At 38.4% G+C, this 24,121-nt stretch overlaps 1 protein-coding gene across 1 annotated transcript in view; it reads left to right on the forward strand.

Annotated features, from left to right (window-relative positions):
• Positions 1 to 24,121, forward strand: part of DCTN4-p62 (dynactin subunit 4) — a 69,815-nt gene that overhangs the window by 30,213 nt on the left and 15,481 nt on the right. The window contains exons 4-5 of the mRNA XM_067152777.2: positions 5,433 to 5,616; positions 17,628 to 17,832. Of these exons, the coding sequence (XP_067008878.2) occupies positions 5,433 to 5,616; positions 17,628 to 17,832 (389 nt within the window). The remainder of the gene's footprint in view (positions 1 to 5,432; positions 5,617 to 17,627; positions 17,833 to 24,121) is intronic.

Here is a 24,121-nt window from a genome sequence, read left to right on the forward strand (position 1 = left end):
CCATACCTTCTCCACCAACTTTCAAGAATTCTGCTAGGGTCTTGTTTATGCCTGCAGCTTTATTGGACATTATACGGACCATTTATATTGGTATTATAAATTTACTCATTCGGGACAAGTATTTCAAGTTCCCTATGGGAATCAACATCTATATCAGCTTTATTGTTCATCAGAGCTCTGATCACGCATCTTGACCGTCGGTTTCAGACATTCCGAACTCAAGTGTTCAATGGGGCAGTGGTGTGCACACAGAGTTGAAGTCTTGGATCACGGCTGGTTCAAAGTCTCCTTGAAATGCTGCATCCATCTTGCCTCATATTCTTCTTTGCCAAGACACTATTTCCTTGCAAGGACAGAACCAAAATGTTGTTCATGTGTTGCTCTTTTAACACATTTATTAATAAGCTTCAGCTTTGGAGTGAACATTTAAATGCATCCCAGTTGTACTACTTTTTTTTTTTTGAATACTTTATAATATGTTCTCACACAAGCTCAGTAGACATGAACAATATGAGAGTCAAATTTTCAGTCAATTTGCTGATACGAGACATGAAGGAAACAATATCCCGGTGTACATTGATCCTTTCTCTGGAGATATCAGAAAGGCACAGGAGGAACTGATCGAATTACAATTAGACAATTATAATGAAGCAAAAGAATGAAAAATGTAATCTCTCTGAACTAAACAAAGTATTGTCTGAAGAAAAATACAGAAATATCAGCTTTCTGGAAGATATTTTTGGAACAACCTATGTTTATAAGCAAATTTATTCACACTTTTTTTAATTTGCTTTTTTTTTTTTTTAATGTCGCACCTACACTGGTAGGTCTTACAGTGACAATGGGATAGGGAAATGGTAGGAGTGGGAAGGAAACAGCCATGGCCTTAATTAAGGTACAGCCCCAACATTTGCCTGATGTGAAAATGGGAAACCACGGAAAACCATCTTCATGGCTGCCGACAGTGGGGTTCGAAACCACTACAGTAAAAATTGCTCAAAGCGGAACTTAACAACGCGGAAACTTGTCCACTACGAAATTTTTTCCTGGTCCTGGCAAAGCTTATAGCGTTCTAATGTTTTTACTTTTGTATAATGCGGAATCTCAACGCGGAAGCGGAAACAAATAATGAAAGGGTTTTTTTTAAATCTGTTTATACAATGCAGAAAATATTACGAACTGATGTAGTTCTGCGTACAATATTTGTGCATTGCTGCTGCTGCTGCTGCTATGATCAGTGTCATTGTATGGACAAACTGAAGCACGTATTTGGACATCCCTTTTCTATTTCTTCACAGGGACACTTCTGAATTTCTGTGAGGGAAAGGTTAGTAATCCATCACCTAAAATAAACAGGTACAGTCATACAGATGACGGAATGAATGAAGCGCTTGAAAACGTATCAGCAGTATCCGACTCTGTCAAGCAAGAAACGTTCCCTGCGAGTCAAAGAACTTTATTCGAAGTGATGAACAACTACGCCATATCACACTTTTTAATCAGCTGCAGCATTTCTAGCAGTGGGAAAGGCTGAGAAAGAGGAGCAAACGGAAGGAGACGAGCAAGAAGATCAAATCAAGATTCCAATCCACGAACAGGCCCTACAGTGCATTTGTGACATAAAGCAATTTGCCATTACATCTAACTCTTCCATGCTTCATGAACTAATGGCGTCAGATAAGGACTGCATTCAGAAAAACATGATTAGAAAGAAGAGGAAACAAGTTTCTTTGTTTGATCGGTGGAAGAAAGCTTTGTGTTGTGAAGTACTGTATAGACTATTGAGTGTTGTGGTATGAGTTTAAGGAGCGTATATCCAGTGTTGTGAAATTGTGTAATAGAGTGTTGTGATAGTGTTAACATGATATGCAAACTGTATGTAATAATAAAGCGCAGTAATAATAATTAACAAATAAGTGTATTAAAGTACTACGTTGTCATCGGCTGTAACTCGATGTGAGTATATGTAACTTCTTCCTGCATACATTGGCCAGTTCAACTTGGTTTATGAATATGTTTACAATAACTAAACAGACCAATCCGGGCATAAAACATACGCCCACACAAATCACACTGAATGGATGGAGGAGGACGGGGTTGTAATTGACGGGGTTTTCCTGCTTGTCGCTTGGCCTCTTGATGTCTGCGGCGTTCGCTTTCAAACAAGTTGACAGCTGTGGATGTAGTGTTCCGCCACAGAGAGCGATCCACAGCACATTCTTCCCATGTCTGTGTATCTATACCAGTTGTCTTCATGATGTGTTTCAGCTGGTCCTTAAAACGCTTAAGAGGGGCTCCATGAGGTCTACTGCCGGAACAAAGTTCACCTTAAAGAATTTGACAGGGAAGCCTGGTATCACCCATGAGGTGAACATGGCCTAACCATCTCAGTTGATGAGCGATGATTGTTGCCTCGCTGCTATTTAGCTGCGCTTTGTCGAGAACTGCCGTGTTGGTCACATAGTTCTCCCACTTAATATTCAAGATGAACCTCATTTTCTGTTGGTGGAAGCGCTCAAGTTTTTTGTTATCACGGTGATAGTGTCCAAGTTTCACAGCCATACAGCAGCATGGAAATGACAACAGCTTTGTACACCATGAATTTGCTATGAAGTTTTAGGTCGTTATTCATGAAGACTCTGTGCATTAACTGTCCGAATGCTGCATGAGCAGCCCCAATTCTTTATCAACGTCTTGTTCACAGGTACACCGTTTAGACAAGATGCTTCCAAGATATGAAAAGTGATCAACCTGTTCTAGTGTTGTGTCTAAAATGGAAATGCTGAACTCAGGAAGTATTAATCCTGGGGCAGATTGTGCAAGTACCTTTGTTTTTTTCGCATTAATGGCAAGACCAAAGCAATCGCATGCAGTTTTAAAGCAGTTGACTGACTGTTGTAGTTCTGCAGGTTTAGAGCAGGAGATGCGGTGTCATCGGCATACTGCAGTTCTGTCACCCAGATAACCATAATACGTCTTTGTGAGGGAAGTCTTGCCAGATTGAAAAGGCCTCCATCAAAACAAAATTTAATCTCCATGCCTAAGTTGTTCGCAGATGATTTATGCAGCATGGCAGCCATGTACAGTGCAAAGAGTGTAGGAGCAAGCACACAGCCTTGTTTCAATCCATGAGTGATTGGGAATGAATCTGATACTGAGTTACCATGAAGAACCTGTCCAGACATGCCATCATGCAGAGCTTAAACCAATTCCACATAACGTTCAGGACATTCAAAATGGCTTAATACTTTCCACATAGCAGATCTTGGTACTGAATCAAAGGCTTTTTCTCTGCATTTTTCCTGGAGTTGTCTAGCACAGAAGATCATATCTGTTGTGCCTCTAGAGGTTCAGAAACCACATTGAGACTCAGGCAAAATCCTCTTTGAGATAATTTGGAGCCAGTTTAATAGAATTCTTGCAAGAATTTTACCTGCAATTGACAAAAGTGACATACGTACATCAATCTGAATAGCCAAGTGTCATGCGCAAGCAAATATAGGTAGCTCTAAGTAATATTTAACATTGCTGTATGCTGGTTGGTGTTTTTTTTTTTTTTTTTATCAGTGGTCAGGATTGGTGGTTTTAGGCAAAAACACGATGTTTTGTGTATTGCGGAAACTTGTCTAATTCGAAAAAATTGTGGTCCCTTGAGATTCCGCTTTGAGCAAGTTTTACTGTATCTCCCGGATGCAAGCTCGCAGCTGTGCGCCAAATTGCTCGGTCTCTCTCTCACAAATGAGAAACCATAAAATCAATGTAGAAGCCATATGTGGCACATGTGATATAGCCCCTGACTTCAGTTCTATAATATTGCAAACCATATGTAATGGTTAAAACATGTATTTTTAGTTGTATGTAATGTAGGGGAACAAAGAGTGATGACCCTCTGTTGTTTCCCATTCAAGCTTGCATTGGCTGACTAACGTTTCTAAACTTAAAAAGTGTGAATATAAAAATGTAATTACTGTTCTTTAACAGTTTAGAAATCCTCATTCTGTTGCATTGTTGCACCATAGTTTCCATAGACGCGAAATCGGGAGGTTGTGGGTTCGGATCCCACTGGTGTCTGGTTGGCCATTTTTGTTCTGTACTTAACAACTCTTCAGCACGTACTAAATGTACGTAACACGACCTAATAGGTTGAAAGTCGGTTTTGATTACAATACGGTCGTGAAAATTCAATATTCATGTTTCGATGTTCCTGATCCATATGCCTCAGAAACAGTTCAGTTGTTCAGAGAAACACTACAAATAGAACAGTTTGGGGAAACAAGAGATGTAACTAATAACCATAGCAATATCTTAAACAAGTCGCACACTTTTCCAATGTCTCAAGGACTGGTAAAAGAAGCTGTTTTGTGATTCTGTCACGGTGCTTAAAAACAAAACAATGTAGCAATTCACATTTCTTGTGAGGAACATCTTTGATTCCTTATGGATGTTTTTTGATAAATGTGCATTATTCTTCATGAATTTTGTAAGTGACATTTTAGGTGTTGTCAATCTAGATTTACTGGCATTTTATTCAGTTTTTTAGTGTAAATCCTACAAGCTGTAGCACTGATAGTCTGGGGAGAGGCTCAAATATAAACATATCATTAGTTTTGAAAAATTACTTGTACTCTTTTTCAGTGTATTGTCTTCAAAATTGTATCTGTAGACCTCGAGTACCAAACACAATCTGAAATTCATGGACAAGTGCTCGTATGTCAATAACTTTAGCATATTGAATGAAATAGAACAGAGATAAAGCAGTTCTGTCTGGATGGCAGGCAGTATGTTTATAGACCGATTTGACTCGGTTACTTAGTTACCTCCCAGAATAAGTGTTTGAACATTTACTTTTATCATATAGAAAATTTAAATAATGGGCATTATGGATGTGTAATTCTCATTGTAAGTAGGGCCTAAATATTTTTAAAACTATTTATACGATCTCCCTTTCTCAGTTTCCATAGACAAATGCAGTAGACATGGACAGTGAGAATCAGTCAACCATCCCTTTCTTCCTTGGGTCTTATAACCTTCAGAACATTACTGTGACTGGACCCTTCTTTGGTGCGAGGGGAATTATTCTGAAATCTTTTGTGACATGGCGGCAGAAATATAAATTGTCAAATCTGTAAGATGAGATAGTGTTCTCAGTAATCAAATACTTTGTATTGATTCTTCGACATCATTTGGTATATGGAGTTCATAACGTTTAACATGGTCAATTGTAACCTACCTTTTCTTTTAAGGATTAGTCTGATTTGTGTGTTCAAAAATGTCTTCCGTCAAAATTTTTGCCTTGTACTATTCTGAGTCATCTGACGAACCTGGAACGTCCTGGGTCAGATTAAATAAATATGTAAATAACAACTCCTTCTTGATATGATCCTTAGATATGATTGTGTTATATATTGAAATTTGGCACATAATTGTTACAGTGACAACTTTAACACAGCGCTTGGCTCAACCAGAATTCCAGCCGAAGTATGTGTCTGAACTATATCCAGCACACAAACATCTTCTCATCAAGCGTTCTCAGCGATGTCGATCCTGTGAGCACAATGTCAGCAAACCAGAATACAATCCAGGATCCATCAAATTTAAAATTCAGCTCTCAGCATAGTAAGTTCCCTTCTTGATGACCTTTGTAAGTGGCATTTTAGGTGTTGTCATTCTGTAGGTTTACTGGAATTTTATTGAGTAATTTAAAATATATATATATATATGAATCCCTGGAGAACATGACTGGAATTGCAAGCTATAAGTTAGCACTGATAGCCTGGGGAGAGGCTGAATTATAAAAATATCAATAGTTTCAGGAACCTGTTTACTTTAATTTTCTTTTCTGGAATATTGTCTTCAAAATTGATTGGATATTGAAACTGTTTGCTTATTAGTTATGTGTCTGATTAGGAGAAAATTTCACATTCATTCTTATTGACTACAGAACAATGCCTTATTGAATTTGCTAAAATAAACACTGATCTCATTGCCTTCAAACTCGATACTGATTTAAGAAAACTACCTATGAATAATGAAGAAAGACATTGTGCTTGGTGCTCCATTGGAACTTGAGTCCACACTGAAAGGAGTGGCCGAAGCAACTGGTGTATTGTTTACTTCATTCAGGAAATCGAGATTAAACTGGAATGAACATGTGAATTCTGAACACCTCGCAAGTAAAGGCCCAGGAGATCTTGGAAGGCCGCTTTAGACAGTTTGAATGAACAAGTCTTCTACATTATTGTAAATTATTTCAACATTACAGGTAAAAGAATATCCACTTTAAAGAAAACTCATGCAAAATTAACAGGCGTTAATGGATTTCAAAGGAAGTATAAACACACTCGGAGAAACTCTTTGCATTTTGTGATTCAGGAGAAGAAGACAAGGAATAACTCAAAAGTACTAAAGTAACGAAGCCGTATCAGGTCCAAACTAATTGCTTGCTTAAGAAGTATCCGAAAGTACAGGAATGTATGTCTTCCAATTGTCTGTATGGACAAGACTTACATTCACACTTCTCACACAGCAATTATCTACGCTGGTGGAGAGGACGGATTCTTACTGGATGCCTACGTAAGATTTAAATCTAGCCAGAAAACAGGGGGTTATCACAATGTTATGGACTTCACAAAATATGAAAACTGGCTCAAGGAGAGATTAATACCTAATTACTACCTAATATTGTCCTCATTATAGATAACTACAGTAGCTGTTACCTGCGGTTTCTCTCGCATGGATTTCATAATTTGATAAAAGTAATCGTTTGTTGGTACTGCACTAAGACATTGTATGAAAATTCCTAAAGTATAAAAAGTACCGAAAAATTGAGTTTCAGAGCTAACTCCGGAAAATGGAAAATAGAATTGTAAATGTGAGAAAAAATTGAAAAAACTTTTTTTTAAAGAAGATTCCAAATACCCATTTCACATCTGTAACACTACAGTTTTTGAAATATAAGTATCCTCAAAAACAGAATTCATCTTCTTTTTTCACTTATTTGATGTATTTTGCGTATTTTCCAAAAGGGAAAAGTACGTGTTTCTTTATATCTAAAGGAGATACTGAGTATCAATTTTCATGTCTGTAACATGTTCAGTTTTGAGATGTAAGTCATCATCATCATCATCATCAATATCCCATTCCGGTCGCCCGGGTGTGGTTAACAAGCCTCCTCCACTCCTTTCTGTCCTTCCACTTTTCCTGTTACATTACTTCCGCCACATCCAATCCAGCTTCTCTAATGTCCTTCCAGATCTGATCCATCCACCTTCTTCTCGGTCTTCCAACTGGTCTCTTTCCAATTCCCTTCTTGCTACCCGTTCCTTTCCCATTCTTTTTACATATCCGAACCATCTCAGTCTTGCTTTCTGTATCTTCTGTACTAACCGTTCTACATTTAGCTCTTCTCTGATTTTAATATTTTGAATTCTATCTCTTCTTGTCTTTTTAACATATGTTCTTAAAAATTTCATTTCTACTGCTTGGATCTTGCTATCTTGTCTCTTATTAGTTACCAGCATTTCTAGTCCATATGTTACAATTGGTATGAAATACCATTTATATAATGTTAATTAAGTTCTCTTGGGTACTTTTTCATCCCATAAAAGCTCTCCAACTTGATAATAAAATGTTGTACCTTTACTTAGTCTGTTATTAATTTCAGGGTTGATTTCATTACTTCCATTAAAAATGCTACCCAGATATGTAAACTGTTATACATTCTCTAACCGTTCTGTCTATGTTCACTTGGCTTCCCTTTTTCTCTTTTCCACAGTGCATGACTACAGTTTTCTTTTTACTAATTACCATTCCAAACTCTTTCAGATTTTCATTCCAAACGTCCAGTTTCCTTTGTACTTCCTTTTCTCCCTTTCCCCAAATCACCACATCATCTGCAAATACCAAAGCATTCACTCCTTCACTACTGATACTCTGCTTTATACGTTTTATGATTTAATCTATGGATATAATAAACAATAAGGGTGACAGTGCACTTCCTTGATTGAGACCTCTTTTGTATGAAATGTTTGTCTCACCACTCCCCACTTGTACACTGCTTTTACTCTCATGATACAACATTTTTATCTTGTTAATTAACAGTTTTGGTACATTCCTTTTCTGTAAGCATTCCCATACATGTTTTCTCTTAACTGTATCATAAGCAACTGTAGCCACAGACTTGTCAATTCCATTTACATTTTTAAACTTCCATCCGAGGCTTGTATTATAGTTGAAAGTAAGTACAAATTTACTCATCTGCTGACCTGCCACGCCTAACGCATCTGAGGATTTTCTTTCGGGGTTTACTCCCTTAGCCTTTGAAGATCCCCCTTCTCCCCAAGGCAGTGGTTTCCTCCTCTAATTTTCCCCAGAGAGGATGGGTTGCCTCATCCACCATCTTTGCCATTCCGAAGGTCTCCTTCTCTGCCTAAGATGCTGTTAAGGTCTTCACCCATAACTCTGGGCAGGGGTTCCACGTTATAACCCTGTGAGCTGGGTCCCTGCCTGAACTTAGCTCTCCTTGACACCGGCCTACTGATGTGGAGGATACCCACCCCTGCAACGTGGATGCGCCAGACAAGAATTAATCAAGTGAAGGGTAGGGAAGATGACCCTATCTCCCTTGAACCAGATTATTGGTTGTGTATGATGCCACAACCAATGGCAAGATGTAAGTATCCTCATAAAAATTATTCAACCCCTTTTTGGGGGGCCTTTTTCACCCCCTTAAGTGGATTTTCCAAAAACATACATTTTTCTTTATTTTTAAAGGAGATTCCAAATACTGTACCAATCTTAACGTCTATAACATACTCGGTTTTTGAAATACCAGTGTCCCAATTAAAGTATATAACCGCCTTTTCAGTCTTTGTCACCCCCTTAAGTGGATTTTCCGATAACTAAAAAAATACGTGTTTCTTTATCTTTAAACAAGAATGCACATACCAATGTTCATGTCTGGAACATGTTATATTTTTTAGATATACTCGGTTTAAAAAATTACCCACTTTTTCAATTCTTTTCACCTCCCTTAATTGTATTTTCTGAAAACAAAAAGGTACGTATGTATTTTTAAAGGAGATTCCAAATACCAATTTTCACGTCTGTAACATACTGAGTGTTTGAGATATAAGTATCCCAATTAAAGGATTTAACCACTTTTCCAGTCCTTTTCACCCCCCGTTAAGTGGATTTCCGAAAACAAACGATACGGGTTTCTTTATTTTTAAAGAAGAGACCGGGTATCGATTTTCACGTCTCTAACATGTCAAATGTTTGAGATATACTCATTTTAAAAATTCACCCCCCTTTTTCATTTCTTTCAAATCTGCCTTAGAACATTCCTTTTGGTACATTTTCTCCTGAAAACAAAAAATACACGCTTTTTTTAAAGGAGATACAATGTACCAATTTTCACGCCTATAAGTTCTTCAATTTTTGAGACATAAGTATCCTCATGAAAAGTATTCGATCCCCTTTTCACTTATTTTTAACAAAATACATATTTCTTCATTTTTAAAGGAGATTCCAAATACACTACCAATTTTTATGTCTTTAAACTGTTAAGTTTTCGAGATATACACATTTTAAAAATTTACCCCCCCCCCCCTTCCCCTTACCGACGTAATATCCAAAAATTCTTTTCCGCCCCTTTTCACCGCCGTGCCAGTCAAATTATGTCTGGAGTGAGACTATTCACCTCGGCAACCCCAAAAACTATTACATAATTGTAGGTCTTTTATTTTTTTTAGTCCTTCACCCCCTTTCCATTCCCATCCACAAGAGTCCTATGAGTATCTTACACAACAGTATATATTTTTCCAGAGAGTAAGTCATTACAAGATATTAGAATCATTCCCTATTGATGGTTTTCACTTTACAAAGGAAATTTAAACGCCTATCACTTAAAAGAAAAATGCCCTATCAGTTCTAGGGTTAATGAACAGGTAGCTGAGGCCATACAATTATTATTATTATTATTATTATTATTATTATTATTATTATTATGAACAGGTTGTCAGTGTCTATGCTTGTGATCCCAAAGCTCCCTCTGTGAGTCATTGTAGTGTCAACCTCCTGATTACAAGATAGTGGGTTCAAACCCGGCAGAGGTAATCAGATTTTTTACAGGGAGAGAAAAGTCCATTCAACCCTCCATGTCGTACGATGTCACCATGTAAAAGTTCTCTGGTGACACATTTGGTGTTTGCACAACAAAATTCGTTAAAACTCAGCCTTGAACGCGCAAGAGATGTTGTTTACTCTGCCATGGAACATCGAAATTGATGAGCAGATGGTGTCAATACCATGGTAGAGTATCGAATAGGTGGACCCTTCTCTACCCTTTGATAGTGATCAGTTGTCAGTACGAACCATAATGAAACTCATAACTTATGAGTTTGCGTCAAAGTAAAATGTCTGCACACAGTAGCTAAGGCCGTACTGTTGTTGTTGTTGTTGTTGTTGTTATTATTATTATTATTATTATTATTATTATTATTATTATTATTATTATTATTATTATTATTATTAATCTTCCACTGTTGAACGTTGCCTGCATCAGCTCTTCAGCAAATTTTTCCAGTCTGCACAACAAATTCATGGAGATCTTGTACTCCATACCGAGGAGTAGGAATACACCTTGTTAATTCTTGCAGCGTTTCTTCTGTTAGTCTCCAATTTTGAAGTATTTCTTCTGTGTTCCAGATCTTGCCTGTTGTTGCAGTAAGTCTCAAGTACCTGTAAGCAGTTCTGCCCCAATTCCATCCTCTCCAGGCTTTTTTTTATTCCTCTTCAGCCTGTTGAAATACCTCTTCTAGAGTGATTGGGTTATCTCCTCTTCCTTATCCCTTGCCATCAACTTGTGTTCTCACTGGGCTTAGTGGCTCAGATGGCTGACTCCATCTTAGCAAGTTCGGTCCCGGCTCAGTCCAGTGGTATTTGAAGGTGCTCAAATACGTGAGCCTCGTGTCTGTAGATTTCCTGGAACGTAAAAGAACTCCTGCGGGACTAAGTTCTGGCACCTCGGTGGCTCCGAAAACCGTAAAAAAAAGTAGTTAGTGGGATGTAAAGCCAATAATATTATTATTTGTGTTCTCCAGTTTCTTATGCTTCCTCCACTATTTAGCAGTTCAGAGAAGTACTCTACTAATCTCTATAGAGTTCCTTCTATGCCAGACACCTCATTACTATTCCTATATAGGATTAAGTTAGGTTTCATCTGAGGGCCATTTCTTGAGTGTCCTATTGTCTAATTAAATTTCCTTGTTTAGTTGAACTGGTTATCATGTGCAGCTTCTTCGAGAACCTGAGTCGTACTTCCACTTCTCCATGCACAGCTTTCTTTGTGTTTCTTGTCTGAATTCTAGGAAACACTTTCTTCCTCTTGTTCCTTCTATCACCGGGCGAGTTGGTTGTGCGGTTAGGGGCGCATGGCTGTGAGCTTGCATCCGGGAGATAGCGGGTTCGAACCCCACTGTCAGCAGCCCTGAAGATGGTTTTCCATGGTTTCCCATTTTCACACCAGGCAAATGCTGAGGCTGTTCCTTAATTAAGGCCATAGCTGCTTCCTTCCCATTCCTAGGCCTTTCCTATCCCATTGTCGCCATAAGACCTAACTGTGTTGGTGCGACGTAAAGCCAGTTGTAAAATAAATAAATAAAGCTCCTTCTATCAGCTAGCCACTCTCCCCTTACCTTCTTTCTGTTCTCAACTGCCATTCTAAGCTCATCATTGAACCATCCTTTTTCTTTCTGTTTCCTTTTCCTCCTGTCCTTTATCGGGTGATATACTCTATGGAGTCCAACTTACTAAAAAGAGGTTGGATGGTGTGGTTCTTTTAGTTTCACTTCACCTTCATCTGGCTGTAAATCAGAAAATGGTCCATGTCACAATGTAGTCCACAATAGAATCTCTCATTTTTAATACAATTTTGGAATTTGCTGTTAATGATCACATGATCTGTTCAGTTTACTGTCTTTCAATCTGTCGATATCCACATCTGTAGTTGGATTTGTTTGTGTGGGAATATTGTTGACTTAATTCTCAGACTTAAAGCAGTTACGAAGCTGATGAGGCATTCCCCAATTGCGCTGGATACATCATGAAGACAGTTTCTCCTTATAATTGGTGTGAATAAATGGTATTAAAGATAATATTGTCCATGTTATAGTAAGATGTACGAAGCCATTGACTCGAGTTTGCCCTGCGGTTAGGATCGCGCAGCTTGAGCTTTCATTTGAGAGATACTGGGTTCAGATCTTGCTGTTTGCAGCCCTGAAGATTATTTTCCATGGTTTCCCATTTTCAGACCAGGCAATTGCTGGGCCATGGCTGCATCCTTCCCACTTCTAGCCCTTTCCTATCCTGTCATTGCCATAAGACCTATTCATGTTGGTGCAATGTAAAGCAAATTTTAAAAAAAAAATTTTACTAACGTATATTGGTAAACCTTTGGATATTTATAAATAAAATTAGCAGGTTTTATAAAAAGTCAAGCAGCCCGCAGAAGTTGATGAAATTGCTCTGAAGATCTTATTGGTAACAGACAGTGTGTTATTAATGTCATGATTAAAAAAGGGACAGTGATGTTTTTGACGTATTGAAGGTGTACAACCCAAAAATTACATGTAAACTGAAAATAATGTATAAAAATTGCAGAGATACCTGGCAAACAAAGTGATGAGAAGCGACTTCAATATCATCATCATCATCTGGAGCAGTTTCCAACCACAGGCTGGGTCTGCTTGGAACATAAGCCTCTCCACCCACCACTTCTCTTCTATCCGTGTCGTCCAGTTCTCTCTTCTTGCCTCGATGCTTTTCTTTACACCTTTCCTTCAGTCTTCCTCTAGGTCTCCTTCCCTTCAGCTCCATTTCTAACATCTTCTTTGGTATCTTCTCTTCTCCCATTCTCTTAACATGTCCATACCACTCCAAACTTGATTTTTCTAACTTAGTCTGTAGAGGTACCTCATTTACCATTTCCTGAACTCTTCTCATTTCTTACTCTGTCCATTCTCGTTAAACCTGCTTGTATTCTACTTTTATCCCTTTTCATCACCCATGTTTCTGATCCATACTTCAAAATCAGCACAAAATAAGTCTTCTAGATAATTCCTTTGTCTCTGTGGTACATTCCTGCTCCATATAAATTCTCCCACACTCTTAAAGAATCCATTTTGCACACCTTCCTCTTTCATCGATTTCCATCCTGTTTCCTCCATTTTCTTCAATTACATTTCCCAGGTATTTAAAGCTTTTAGCTCTTTTCAAGTGCTCCCCTCCTAATGTCATGCCATTGTACGTTCAGCTCTTGTTTTGTGTTGTTACCAGCACTTCACTCTTTTGGGCTGAGAACTTCATTGCACAAGATGATACAACTTAGCCGTTCCTGCACTGTTTCCCTATATTAGATCTGCAAACAGCACTGCTTTCATTCTTCTCTCCCCATTGGTCTGTACTACCTTCTGTATTATATAATCTATCACCACTATAAAAAGTAGAGGTGAGAGGGTACTTCCTTGCTTTACAACATTTATTAACCTAAACCATACAGTTTTTCGGTTCCGACTTCGACACAGCTTTGTTTCCATCATACATGTAGCTTCCCAGATCTTGTTTCTACGGACACTGTCATATGCCTTCTCTGTGTCCATGAAGGTCATCACCAAATCTTCCCCATACTCGTAGTGCCGTTCATTTAACTGCCTCACTGTGAATATGAGGTCACTAGTTGACCTTCCATGTCTAAAGCCACAGTGTTCTTCTCTGAATTATTTTTCCATTGCCGTTCTTATTCCCTTTTCCAGTACTTCTTCGTAGATCTTGGTACATTGACACATCACTTTTACTTTTACTTTCTGACATTTTCTTCTGTCTCCTGTCTTAAAGATGGGTACTATTACACCCTTTTAACCAATCTTCTGGTACCTTTTTTCTCATTCCACGCTACGTGCATCATTCTGTATAACCACTGTGTACCCACTTCCCCTGCTGCTCTTATCTCCACACTTAACTCATCTGCTCCTGGTGCTTTTCCCAGTTTCACCCTCCTCACAGCTTCCTCCACTTCTGTCCAGGTTAAGTCCTTAATTTTCTCCTCGTTTCCTCACTACGATCTTCTTTGCTTGATGCAACCACATTCGCGAGGTCCTCAAAGTATTCCTTCTAGATTAGTTTAATTTCCTCCTTTTTCTCCACTAGGTTACCATTTTTATCCTCTATTCTCTCCACTTCACTCTGCCTACCCTTCCTTTTATTTCTCACCATACCGGGCGAGTTGGCCGTGCGCGTAGAGGCGCGCGGCTGTGAGCTTGCATCCGGGAGGTAGTAGGTTCGAATCCCACTATTGGCAGCCCTGAAGATGGTTTTCCGTGGTTTCCCATTTTCACACCAGGCAAATGCTGGGGCTGTACTTTAATTAAGGCCACGGCCGCTTCCTTCCAACTCCTAGGCCTTTCCTATCCCATCGTCACCATAAGACCTATCTGTGTCGGTGCGACGTAAAGCCCCTAAGCCCCTAGAAAAAAAAAAAGTTTCTCACCATTCCATACAATACTTTCCAATTGCCTTTGCTATCTTCCTCCACTATCTGTGTCCACTTTTCCATCCACTTCCTCCTCTCCTCTGTAACCACCTTTTTAGCTTCCATCCATTTGTTCTTATAGTCTTCTCTTGTCTCTGGTGTGCTTTGTTGGAACCACGCCCAGAAGGCTTTGTTTTTCTTCCCTCCTGCTTCTTTCACTCTGTCTTTCCACCTTGGTGTCTTCTTCCATTTCATCCTTCTGCAGGTTCTTTCACATGTTCTTACTGCAGCTTTTACCAGCGTGCTTTTGAATCTTTCCCATTCCTTCTCTTCTGGCCTTGTTTTGTCTTTTGGTAACTTCTCCCTTATTAGTTCCTGGTACTCTTCCTTGGTTTGATTCTCTTTCAATTTCCATATTTTTATTTGCCTTTCCTGGTTTTTTTTTTTTTTTTTTACTTTTTTCTTTCTTTCAGTATTCGAAGATTCATTAACAGCAGCCGGTGGCCACTTCCTAAGGCCACTGATGGTATTACCTTCACATCTGTGATTTCAGTGAACAATTCCTGCTATACCATGTTATGTTGTGGCTCTCCTTCTTAAACCAAAATTTTTCTGCCATCAACCCATTCCTCTTGCAAAACTCCAGCAATTTCTTTCCTTGCTCAATCCGCTTTCCCCAACCTTCTGGTCCCAGCACATTGTCGTAGCCCCTGCTGTCCATACCTACATGTGCTGGCCATTTATCTGTTTCTGCAATTGGTCCTCAAAATCATCCTCTTGTTGAGTGCAGCCTACCTGAGGGGCATACACCTGAAGTACAGGCTCTTTTTCTTTAACTCGTTTTGCAGCACCACTCAGAGCACAGCACGGCTGGCGCAATGACACTCCGTCGCTAGCCGGTGTTCCTCTCCACTACTCATTTTTCACACTTGTAGAAATCCATTTCTAGTGAAACTGTTAGTCTAAAACCTACCTGGCATTACATTTGAGGTTCAAAATGTTGTCCCTCAGCTGTTAAACACGCCTGACACCTCGTAAATAGGTTTGCAGACACTCGGCGAATCTCGGCCCGTGTGATGTTCGAAATAACTTGTGTAATATTCTCTTGTGTGAGGGTTGTTCACATACACTTTTCCTTCAGCATCCCCCACAGGTAATGATCACAGGGATTTAAATCAGAAGATCTAGGGGGATAATTAACCATACGATCTTCAAAGACTTCCCGTATTACCTCCATAGACCCATTAGCAGTGTGTGCCGTCACATTATCTTACATGAAGTAACAATTACTTCAATCTTCTTCTGTCAGCTCTTGAAAGAATGATTTGAGAATTAGGTCTATATATATCGATCAGCATTTATTGTTTCACGGAAAAATATAGGCCGTATACTTCTGCAAGTACTTATTGCGCACCAAACTCCTATCTTTACATCATGAAGTGGATGGACATGCAGCTCATGGGGATTTTCTGCATACCAGTAGCGATTGTCTTGACTGTTTACATAGCCACTTAAGTGTAGCCATGCTTTCACTATAAAAATAAAAGTTCTGGGTCAACATACCCATCGTGAACTGACTGAAGCAACCAGTTACAATACCGAACCCTAGCAAAACTGTCAGGTCCTCTTAAACATTGGGCAGGGGTGGGTTTGTACGGTTTTGCTTTTAACAGTTTTGTTGCTTTGTGGGCAGAAGATAATGGCACATTAGCTTGTACGGCAAGGCGCAACAGGAATTTTGTTGGAGTTCTTTCCAAGAGAGTACCTATTTTTTCAAGCTTTTCCTCTGTTAGAATGGTTCGTCTTCTGCGTGATTTGTTGTTAAGAATGGACCCGGTGGCACGGAACTTCTTTACTAATTGACGTATCGTACTCCTATGAGGAGGGAGGATGCCAGGAAATTTGTGAATGAATCGAAAGCAGCACTCTGTATAAGAAGAACGCTTCGCATAGAACAACAGAATGAATACACGCTGTTCTACTGTATACATCACTCGTTAAACACACGATTACTTTAATATTCCTACAGAAACGACGCTATTTTAAAACAAACCCATTGAACACGCTACCAATATGACAGGTGTTAAACTAAACTATTGCTGTGAAGCAATGGTTATCGCTACCGTACTGCATTAGATCATCATAGCTAGTCATGAAGCAATATATCTCTCGGCAAATGAGTCGCCCGTACACACGGAGCAAGCCACAAAAAAGGCCCTGTAATTCCAAACTCTTTCCTCTAATAAATATTTTTTTCATAATTTGGTCACTTAATATTGTAACTACTACTTTCAGTCCCTTACTACTACTCCCACTCAGCTATCCCATCCTTCTTCCTTTCCAGTCAAGTACAGCCAGAAACCATTCCTCAGTTCTTTATTACCTTCTCCTCTCCACCTTGTCTCTGCCAAACCTAGTATATATACCGGGCGAATTGGCAGGGCATTCAGGGGCGCACACCTGTGAGCTTGCATTCGGGAGATAGTGGCAGCCCTGAAGATGGTTTTCCATGGTTTCCCATTTTCATACCAGCCAAATGCTGGGGCTGTACCTTAATAATGGCCACACCCACTTCCTTCCCAATTCTAGGCATTTCCTATCCCATTGCCACCATAAGACCCACCTGTGTTGGTGCAACATAAAAGAAAATTGTAAAAAAAAAGCTAGCATATCTAATTTCCTTCCTTCCATCACGTCTACAATTTACTGCACTTTGTTTGTTTTGTAATGTTCAGTGTTCCAAATCGTAGTCCGTTGTCGTCTTCTGATAGATCTGTCCGGCTTAATGTTCCTTTCTAGAAGGGGACTCTTAATCCACCGGCTTGCTGGGCTTATCGTGACTTCACCAGAGTTCTATATGACAAATTCTGTTAGACTGTGTCCACTGAAACTAGTAGTGAATTTGATATATTGTGAACAATTAACTAATACAGCATAAATAATAAGTACACAAACATGAAAAAAACATTTTAAAAATCATCATATGGAGCATTCAGTCACAGATTTCAGTTACAACATTGCATGCATCTATTTTCTTGTATAGAATAATCCAAAGGAAGTTCGTAATAGCAGTGTGGTTATGTGTTGTTTCCTCTTGCAGCTACCACATTCCTGAGGTGCGAATGGTGACCTGTGAACCTTTGCGCATCGGTGAAGAGAGTCATTTGATAATCAAGTTGTGCAATCCTACACAGCATCCGAGTGTGGTGCAGTTCCTTCCCCTTCCCACAGCGGAGGAAGATCTCGAAGAGCAGCAAAAAGAAATGGAAGAGAAAAGAAAGCAGAGTGAACGACGTGATTCTGATGTTAGTAACTGCCTTTTAATACCACTAAGACATGAATTGTGTGTTTTTTTTTTTTTTATAAACAGTAAAACCTCTCTATAACGGACACCTTCAGGACCGAAAAAATTGTCCATTATGAACTGGTGTCTGCCCAAAAGAGGGTATGAAAATGGTACCGTTAAACGTAAGTTGGAACACAATAACCCGTGTATTAGAGATGGGCAAAGCGACACTGCTGGCTGTTTCAAAACATTCGATACGGCACAGCAAATCGCTTGGAAGCAGTGTGTCAACACACGCGCACTTCTGTCTCGGACTGAAAGAGAAGCAGTGTTTTGCCATGGCATGGCTTCATAGCTAAGTTCATTTCACCGAATAAAATGTTCCACGTTCTGAAAATGATGAAATATGAGGTTTATGAAATATTTAAAGAGCAAAAGTACAAACTACAGTCACTCACTCTCTCTGTAGGCTTCTGAGGGACATAAAGTTCCCATGCCTATCTTACAATCCTCTTCCATCCTTTTCGATCTTGAGCCTGCTGTTCCCGGTTATCAGTTTGGAGGGTCCGGCATACCTTGTTGATCTTCTTCTTCTAGGTGCTTCGGGGTCTTCCTGAAGGTCTTTTCCCATTAAGAGATCCCTTGTATAGATCTACTGGTGCTCTGTTATCCTGCATCCTCAGTACATGTCCAGCCCAGCGCAGTCTGTTGGATTCTATCACACCCATTATAGTGTGTTGTTGAGAGAGGGTGTAAATCTCATAATTAGATCTTTTCTGCCAGCTTTGAGAGATAGGATCGAAGTATGGGCCAAATATTTTTCTGACAACTTTATTCTCAGACTTGCAACTGCTGCTGCTCTTTCTTGGTTATACTCCATGTCCCAGAACCATACAGAAGTACTGGTCGAATGATTGTATTGTAGATAATCATTTTTGCATTCCTTGTTAAAAACTTGGGGCCTAATATAGGGCTCATAGAGTAAAATGCCTTATTTGCATTCTTAATTCTAGCTTGGTGTTCCTGTTGCCTTCGGTTTTACTCATCGATTAATACTTCAAGGAATTTAAATTCCTCTACTCTTTTAAAAATATATATTTCCCAATCTTCAAACCTCCTCATGATTTGATCTCTGTACAACCATGCAATGTCTTTTTATCATTTACCCGTAAGCCAATTTTTTCTGCCATTTCCTCTAGTTCCACAAATAACTGCCTAATTTCTAATTCATTGCGGCCAATAAGAACAATATCATCCGCATATGCAAGGACTTTGTTGTCTTGCCAATATGATGCCAGCAGGTACAAGAGTTAATTTCCTGAATCTTCTCCAGTGTAATGTTGAATAGAAGAGGAGATAGTGCATCCTTTTGCCTGAGACCAGTTTTATTCTGGAAGGAACTTGATTTTCTGTCCTTGAGCAAAACACAGCTAACATTACCATCGATACACAGTTTGAACATGTTGATCCATTTTATGGGAAAGCCAAACTCCATCATGATGTGTTCCACAGCCCTTCTCTATGGATTGAATCATATGCCTTGAAGAAATCTATAAAAAGATAATGAACCGACTCCTTGTGTTTCCACACCTTATCATTAATAATCTTAATTGCAGATATGTTGTCTCTAGTGGATCTGTTACTACGAAAACCATTCTGATAGTCCCCAATAACTTCAGTAAATGTTTTTAAATGCTGTAAAAGAATTATGAGTCTTAAGTTGATCATGGACTATAATATGGAGAAGAAATAGAGATATGCTGATAACATTTGTAGATTTCAAGAAAGCTTATGATTGCATCCATAGAGAATCTCTGTTCAAAATTTTAAAACACCTTGGACTACACCCCAAATTAATAAACATGATAAAATTGACTCTCACTAACACCAAATCAAAAGTGAAGTTTAGGAGTGAAACATCAGAGACATTTGTGATTAAAATTGGACTACGGCAGGGAGATGGGCTCTCACCACTATTATTTAATTGTGCTCTAGAAATGGTAATGAGGGAATGGTTTAGGAAATGTCCCCCAAAAATAAAGATTGGCCAAAAAATCAAAACAAATTGCCTGGGTTTCGCTGACGATTTAGCATTACTAGCAGTGGACATAAAAGAAGCAAAAACCCAGATATCAGAACTTCAAAACATTGCAAATAAAATTGGCTTCAAAATATAATTTGAAAAAACAGAAATTATGCCCCAAAAACCTACACAGCTAAAAGAAGTTACCATAACATACATACATACATACATACATACATACATACATACATACATACATACATACATTATCATTATAGACTGTTATGCCTTTCAGCGTTCAGTCTGCAAGCCTCTGTGAATTTACTAAACGTCGCCACAATCCTCGATTTTCAACTAGTGTTGTGGCCTCATTTAGTTCTATACCTCTTATCTTTAAATCGTTAGTAACCGAGTCTAACCATCGTCGTCTTGGTCTACCTCTACTTCTCTTACCCTCCATAGCAGAGTCCATTATTCAAAATAATAACTCAATTTAAATATCTTGGAGAAATAATAACACATAACCTAAATGAAAAAATCTCAATGCAAACAAGAACAAATAGATTAGCTAAAGCACAAAAATTAACATGGGATATCCACAAAAAGAAATGTCTATCAATAAATGCAAAAAATAAAACACTACAACACAGTTATAAAACCGGAAGCTACATATGCAGCAGAAACACTTTTTCACCTGAATAAACAATCAAAGACTGACAGACTTCAGAAAATTGAAAGGAGGATTGGAAGAACCTGCATCAACAAAAAATACCAGAAAGATGGACAGTGGCGGTTAATACCTAACAAAGTCGTGTACAAAGAGCTAGAACCCATTACAGATACTATGCGTAAGACGAGACTGGTATTCTTTGGACATATCATGAGGATGCAGGATTCAAGACTTCTGAAACAACTAGTACAACAAAAAATATCACAACAGGATGTAAATGGATCAGAGAAGTAAGAGAGGATCTGAAGGAAATAGGCCTTACAACAGAAGACACCACAAATAAGATAAAATTGAATACAAAATTCAAGAATACAAACCTCTGCTTTACCCTTACACAAAACAAACCAACGACACGCATATTTTCAACTGAGGAAAGGGCACTAAGATCGGAGCGTCTGAAGAAGTACTGGGAGGACCGCAAAGCCCGAACAATCCCTTCAAAGAGACCTGAACGACGGACTGATTAAAGTGATCCTATGTGGTCATAAAATAAGAAGAAGAAGTAGAAAATAATAAGACATAATTTTGTAGGCCATGTTTACAAGAAATTTACCACGATAATTTTGAAGTTATTCCTTATCCCCTCCTCTATGAATTGGGACAGTAAGTGATTCCTGCCATTCATTTGGAATAATTTCATCATGCCATATCCTTAGAATGACCTTATATATGTATTTATGTAATCTTTCTCCACCACATTTAATAAGCTCAGCAGGAATGTTGTCATTACCTGAAGCTTTATTGTTTTTTAAATGTATAATACTTTGTAATACCTCTTGATATGATGGCTCAAGTATTTGTTCTTCTGATGGAGAATTAGATGACTTACCAATACAGGTTTTTGGATCAAAACAATTCAGCAAGGAATCAAAGTATTGCTTACAGTAATTTAATAATTAAAAAGTACAAAGTACAGTACGATAAATAGATGATGTACAGTATAATGAGTTTGCTTCTTCACTAAGTGCTTACAATGATAATAAAAAGGGGTCAGTTTTACAGTTAAAAGTGCACTAAAGCAGTAACTTATTTGAATAATTACAAAATGATCAATGAAATGTAAGAAGAGTCTGAAATCGGAATTTTAACATAAGCAACTTCAACAACAGGAGATTCTTTCTGTTATAGTATGACCCTGCTTTGAGAATACAGTAATAATGTCCTTTTTCTGTGTAAAACAAAGACCTTACATTGCGGAATACGTTGTTCTTTTAGTAACATGTCTAGCGATTCGTCTATTAACGAGTGTCGGCTCATCTTCAGGGCTATAAACAAAGTACCGTTACTGTTTCCAAGTATCAGTGTTGATGACTTGTACGGAACAACTGAAGTTTCTGTTCACGCGACGTGTCACGCGAAGCAGTCTCGCTAGTATTGTCATGTCGAGGTGCGGAGACAGCTTATTACGCCATCTCGGTGTTTCGAAGTATCACTGTTGCTGACTTGTACCGAACAACTGGAGTTTCTGTTCACGTGACATGTCATGCGAAGCAATCTCGCTAGCGTTGTCTTGTCGAGGTGCTGAGACAGCTGATTACGGAATTTATAAGCTTGCTTGTGCAGAGTGCAATTATTCATATGTTGGCCAAACTGGCCGAAGCTTTCTGATAAGATATCTTGAACATGTAAATGCAGCAAAACACAAGAAACATTCTGCAATGATCGGTCACATGCAAGAAACTGGACACTGTTTTACAACTATTGAAAGGGATTTAAGAGTTTTAAAAAGTAAAAAAAGAAAAAGTAATGTCGGAACTGGAAAATATATACATTCATTTAGACCAGCAATATAACAAGAACAAAAACCTAAATGATGAAATTGAAATAAAGAACCTGCTTTTAGTACAATTACTGAAATTAATACAAATGCTTAAATCTGATATAAATAAATTCTATAACCATTATAATCCGATGCAAATAAGCTCAACTGCTCCCCTTACTACTCCTAGGCAGCCCTCTCCACCATCTACTGTACCTTCACTTCCGCTTCCCACTCCCTGCCAAAATGCAAGTTCATTCACACTCACTCATAATACAAGGAGCGCAAACGGAACAACAAGTAGTTGTCATGAGGTTGTGAGTAACACTAGACAATTACGCAGCAGAAGGAAGGGTAAGTGATAATTCTTTCAATAAGATGTTTATACAGAATTATAGTCAAAGCCTTAAACATATTTTTCATTTTATTACAGATATATATCAACAATAGTAATGTAAATGGTCCGTTATTGGACATTATAACTTTTCCAGCTAACTCATTCCTGGTTGCCAGCGTTTCGCCCCCGTGTGCTAGCTTGGGCTCATTAGTTGGTACCTAGCACACCTACTAAGACGCATGGCTAGTGCATATCGTGGAGGCCACTGCGTAGGCCACTTGGAGCCACCGGCAGTGCCAATGCACTTGAGACTTTGTCTCATTACTAAAAATTGATGCCTGCTTAGCCATCAGATGATATAGATGTTGATTCCCATAGGGAATCTGAAATATTTGTCCCGAATGAGTAAATATGAGTATGAGTAATATATCAACAAGCTCAATTATTATTATTATTATTATTATTATTATTATTATTATTATTATTATTATTGTAAGTATAATGTATGTTTCTGACACGATTAAATAAATAAATTTGGAAACTTACAGTGTTCATTAAAATTCTCCTTCACATTAGAACGTTTTCATTTTACTAACAAGTTCATTCAAAACAAGACTGATGTGCTGACAATATTGGATTTATGCCAATACATATTGTACTAGTGTTACTCTAGTAACATCGAGAATAAGACAATGGTTCATAATATAGGCAATTATTAACTTCATAAAATCGTTAACATATACAACGAAGGTTCAAGGAGAGGCGCGCGGCTGTGAGCTTGCATCCGGGATATAGTGAGTTTGAATTCCACTGTCAGCAGCCCTGAAAATGGTTTTCCGTGGTTTCCCATTTTTACACCAGGCAAATGCTGGGGCTGTACCTTAATTAAGGCCACAGCCGCTTTCTTCCAACTCCTAGGCCTTTTCTATCCCATTGTCGCCATAAGACCTATCTGTGTCGGTGTAGCATAAAGTCACTAGAAAAAAAAATGTTCAACAGATGAGTTTTGCCCATAAGTTTAAAGGACAATGTTAATACTAAGATTTTAGACAAATGTGTTTTAACTTTTAACTTTTATTTTTACATGATCTGTAAAATAATATAAGATTTGTCACTCATGCTTACAAAGCATATATTAGCTCAATAAAATATGTTCACTAAACCTTGGGTAAATGTTAATTGGCTGATGATGCCAACGAAAGGGAGCGAAACATGTACCATGTTAACAATTTAATAAGAATGTAAGTCCTCATTAGTTTATTGTGTATTGAATAGGTGGTATTTATTAAAATTATAATAATTTGTATCACATGTAGATCTTCAATACGGCAAGTTTTACTGTACACCATTCTTACTCTTCTCACAAATTCAGGTTTTCCTTTTATTTAATACTAGTTATTGTACGTGGCAAGCTTGTTTGGTTCGAATCCGATCGTCGACAGCTATAAAAATTGTTTTC

The sequence above is a fragment of the Anabrus simplex genome, chromosome 8 (assembly GCF_040414725.1).
Source record: "Anabrus simplex isolate iqAnaSimp1 chromosome 8, ASM4041472v1, whole genome shotgun sequence".
NCBI classification, from domain to species: Eukaryota; Metazoa; Arthropoda; class Insecta; order Orthoptera; family Tettigoniidae; genus Anabrus; species Anabrus simplex.